This window comes from Rana temporaria, chromosome 1 (genome assembly GCF_905171775.1).
Source record: "Rana temporaria chromosome 1, aRanTem1.1, whole genome shotgun sequence".
Lineage (NCBI taxonomy): Eukaryota > Metazoa > Chordata > Amphibia > Anura > Ranidae > Rana > Rana temporaria.
In genome coordinates this window covers 246,792,275-246,796,391 of record NC_053489.1, presented here as the reverse complement: position 1 = coordinate 246,796,391, position 4,117 = coordinate 246,792,275, and the positions used below count along the sequence as shown (strand labels likewise).

The 4,117-nt window shown below is 39.5% G+C and overlaps 1 protein-coding gene across 1 annotated transcript; it reads right to left on the bottom strand.

Moving 5' to 3' along the window:
* Positions 1-1,909: 1,909 nt before the first annotated feature.
* Positions 1,910-3,595, bottom strand: LOC120940142 (olfactory receptor 1509-like). The gene has a single exon (XM_040352814.1). The coding sequence runs from the start codon at positions 3,566-3,568 to the stop codon at positions 2,576-2,578; it is 993 nt and encodes a 330-aa protein (XP_040208748.1). The 5' UTR covers positions 3,569-3,595; the 3' UTR covers positions 1,910-2,575.
* Positions 3,596-4,117: the final 522 nt, after the last annotated feature.

Genomic DNA, 4,117 nt, shown 5'->3' with positions numbered 1-4,117 from the left:
CTTGAGTGAAAAAAAGATGGAAAGGCCATACAGTCCATTTAATTTAGACCTCATTCATACAGACAACCGGAGGCATACAGCAAATTCCCACGGCAAAAATCAGTGGATTCTTGAGGCACAATCACAGAAGTTTGCAGACAGCTGCAGGTGCTCATCCTGTACAAAGCAATGACAGGTTGAGGATGACAATTTGTTATTGACATTTATTCCCACATCCACGGGTTACATGTGAGAATAAAGAAAGATGTCTGACCCTGGATGCAGAGATACGTAGATAGGTGCACTCAGCATTTATAAACTATTAATGTATTTAAAGCAGATTTTCACTGCATTTGAGCATCAAAAAACAAAGACGCTATTTAATTCCTTTTTAATATTCAAAGCAAACTCCCTGTGCCTCCCCAATGAGGCATAGAATTTATATCTATATTGTTTCTCTGAACCATTTTCTATGAACGTTATGTTTAGTTCACATGCTGCCACCTAGTGACCTTTTGTGTCAATGCACCTATTTTCCATGGTTTTTTTTTGTCTGATTTATGACACACTTCCTTTCTGTGTAATGCTCCACCCTTCTTCCTGAGTTTTGTACTTCCTTTGTAATGGAGACAGCTAACAGGCCACATGTAACATGGGCACATGTATTCTGCATAGTAAGCTACAGACAATATCATCTTTTGACTGCATAATACCACAATCGATTCATCTGTTGTAGCCTGTCATCTGCTGTAACAATGATTAAACACCTCTGTGGATGGAAATGGTATTGGTGAGTTCAAGCTATCTGATGAGGATTGTCCTCAATGATTATATCTGCTTATACAGGCCAGGCATAGAGGTCTCACAAGGAATAAATCGCTTCACAACAATCGGAGTCAGAATACTCCCCCATCCATCCATGTCTGTATGCTTTATTTTGCAGAAAAATCACTTTAAAAAACATCCCCTAGCATTTCTGTCCGTTGCCATCGTGAGTAAGGGTAGGTGATTTATGTAACATTTACTTCCTGGAATCCATATTAGCTCAGGCATGCATGCAAGAGGGTGTGCTTAACTGGGAAAACCCCTCCTGAAGACTCTTTGGATGTATGGCATAATTTGTCCAGGCAAGAAACCAGTAAGTAACTGAAGAAATGCCCAAAAAAGTTTAAAACAAGTAAACTTTGCCAGTAGCACAAGGATTAGAAATAATCAATGTTGACTGGGACAGTGAAGTTCCACTTTATATATGCTAGAAATAATGAAAAATTTGATTCAAAACAACACTTACAGTTTATTTTGCTTTGAATTTAGTAATTATTTAGTCATTAAGTATATAACACAATCTCAAAATATATTGTATATACATAGAACTGTATTGTCATAGTGAAGCGATGCATACGTTCATAAATATATTTCATTGCTAATAATCACTATTATGTGATAAATATCATTAATATACAGTATACATGAAAGGTAAAGTGATTTTGCAATTTATGAAAGCATAATATTGCTTTCTTTATTAAGCAGATGGATTTGACAATTACCGTATTTATCGGCGTATAAAACGCACCTTAACTTTACGAGGGAAGTGTCAGAATGTTTTTTTTTTAAATAAAGAACTTTGAAGCAAAATAAGGGTCCGTGCCCATCAATGCAGCCTTATCAGTGCCCATTTGCAGCCTCACCAGTGCCCATCAATGCAGCCTGATTTATGCCCATCTGCAGCCTCCAATATATGCCCATTATTGTAGCCTGTTTAGTGCTCATCTGCAGCCTCTAACATGCCCATCATTGAAGCCTGCTTAGTGTCTGTCTACAGCCTCGTTTTTGACGATCATTGCAGCCTCGCCAGTGCTGGATTACATAGATCTGCGATCTCCTGTGTACCCATCTGCAGCCTCTAATATATGCCCATTATTGCAGCCTGTTTAGTGCTCATCTGCAGCCTCTAATATGCCCATCATTGCTGCATGTTTAGTGCCCATCGTCAGCCTCTAACATGCCCATCATTGCAGCCTGTTTAGTGCCCATCTGCAGCCACTAATGTGCCCCTCATTGCAGTCTGTTTAGTGCACATCTGCAGCCTCTAACATGCCCATCATTGCAGTCTGTTTTGTGCCTATCTGCAGCCTCTAACATGCCCATCATTGCAGCCTGCTTAGTGTCTATCTACAGCCTCGCCTTTGCCGATCATTGCAACCTTCGCAAGAGCTAGATTACACAGATCTGCGATCTCCTGTGTACCCAGCGCTCAGTCACTTACAGTTCCGCTCGGCTCATATGATAGACAGAACAGTGGTCCAATGCCGGGCCAGGGGGGTGGGACTGTGTGTGATTGAGTGCCGGATACACAGGAGATTGTGGCTGTGTGTAATCCAGTGGCACTCGTCCCCTCCTTCCACTCCGAGGCAGCAGGAATCGGCGTATACCACACACACATGATTTCCCCCTGATTTGTAGGGGGGAAAAGTGTGTGTTATATGCCGATAAATACAGTATATTCTCTTTTACTAAATATATGAGCTATAGAGAAAGCAGTTTTCCACCACTGATATCAAACATATTTATCATTAGTATTATAATTATTTATTTATTAAGTTTTCCTGCCCCAGAGTTTTTTCATTGCATTCTTCATTTCCACATTCCTCAAAGTGTAGATAAAAGGATTCAGCATGGGTGCTATGATAGTATAGAACACCATCACCGCTTCATCAGCTTGAAAACTTTTTGATGGTCTCATGTAAATAAAGACACAAGGTCCAAAGAAAAAGGTCACCACTGTAAGATGCGAGATACAGGTTGAAAAAGCTTTGCGTCTCCCTTCAACTGTTTTTATTTTGAAGATAGCTTTGCCAATACCGATATAGGATATTACAACTGTTAAAAAGCATCCCAGTGATACAACGCCGCTGTTGGCAACTATCATGGCGTCAATCATGGTGGTGTCAGTACAGGCCAGCCTGATTAGAGGAGGGATGTCACAAAAAAAGCTTTTGATTGTATTAGGACCACAGAATGGCAGTCCCATGGTTAGTGTTGTCTGAATGTTGGAGTGGACAAAGCTAATAGCCCAAGTTGCTGCGACCAACCACAGACACAACTGTTTGTTCATAATGACGGAGTACTGTAGAGGTTTGCAAATTGCTACATACCGATCATATGCCATAGCTGTAAAAATAAAACATTCTGCACAGGCAAATAAGTGAAAGAAGTAAAGCTGTGTGATACAGCCACTAAATGAAATGGTTTTCCTGCTAGATAGGAAATCTACCAACATCTTGGGTACAGTTACAGAGGAGTAGCAGAGGTCGATGAAAGAAAGTTTACCTAGGAAGAAGTACATTGGGTTATGAAGGCGATAGTCTTTCTTGATGGTCAGCATGATCATTATGTTTCCACTTAGAAGAAGAGTATATAAAAACAAGAAAATTGAGAATACAAAGTACTGAAGATAGGAAGAGAAGTTAAACATAACAAAAACAAATTCTGTCACTTCTGTGGCATTTTGGGTCTGCACAGCAGTGCCAAAAATGTGGGGGTCGTGTATGTGTATTTGATTATTTGACGTATTACCTTGTAAAGACATGGTTCACCAAGTTATAATGCAATTACTAGATCTAAAAAGCACAAGAAGAGAAAAAAATAAATGATAACAATAATTATATTAAGCATGTAAATGCTCATGAAATAAGAAGCTGTTGTTGGGGTGCGCCACACAGATTTTAATGGCCGGTATAATGCGTCACAGTGGCAGTTACATTTTATATTAAATAAAGAGTTAGATGCAAACATGATCCATGATGATCCATCAGCTTTATCCTCCTATAACAAATATGGCCACTTTTAGCCTTTTCCCCCCTCTGCTTTCACCTGGTGATTTGGTCAGTAACATACCTCCTGTATTAAAAGGGGCGGTTGGGCACATTTGGACCACAACATTGTCAGTCAGGGGGAAGGGCTGTGTTAAATGTACTAGCAGGTTTAGACACACTAGCAAACTAAAGCTAAACTCTAGCATACACTAGGTTACAGAATTATTTATTTTCCATTTTTGGATAAGGTTTTACATAAATAAAATAAGATGATCATTCTAAGCACCCCTGTCAAATGTAAATTGTTTGTCCCATCCCTGTAA

Bases quoted from the DNA above. Each gene is read 5' to 3' on its own strand.
- LOC120940142 (XM_040352814.1), bottom strand. From the start codon at position 3,568: ATGTCTTTACAAGGTAATACGTCAAATAATCAAATACACATACACGAC.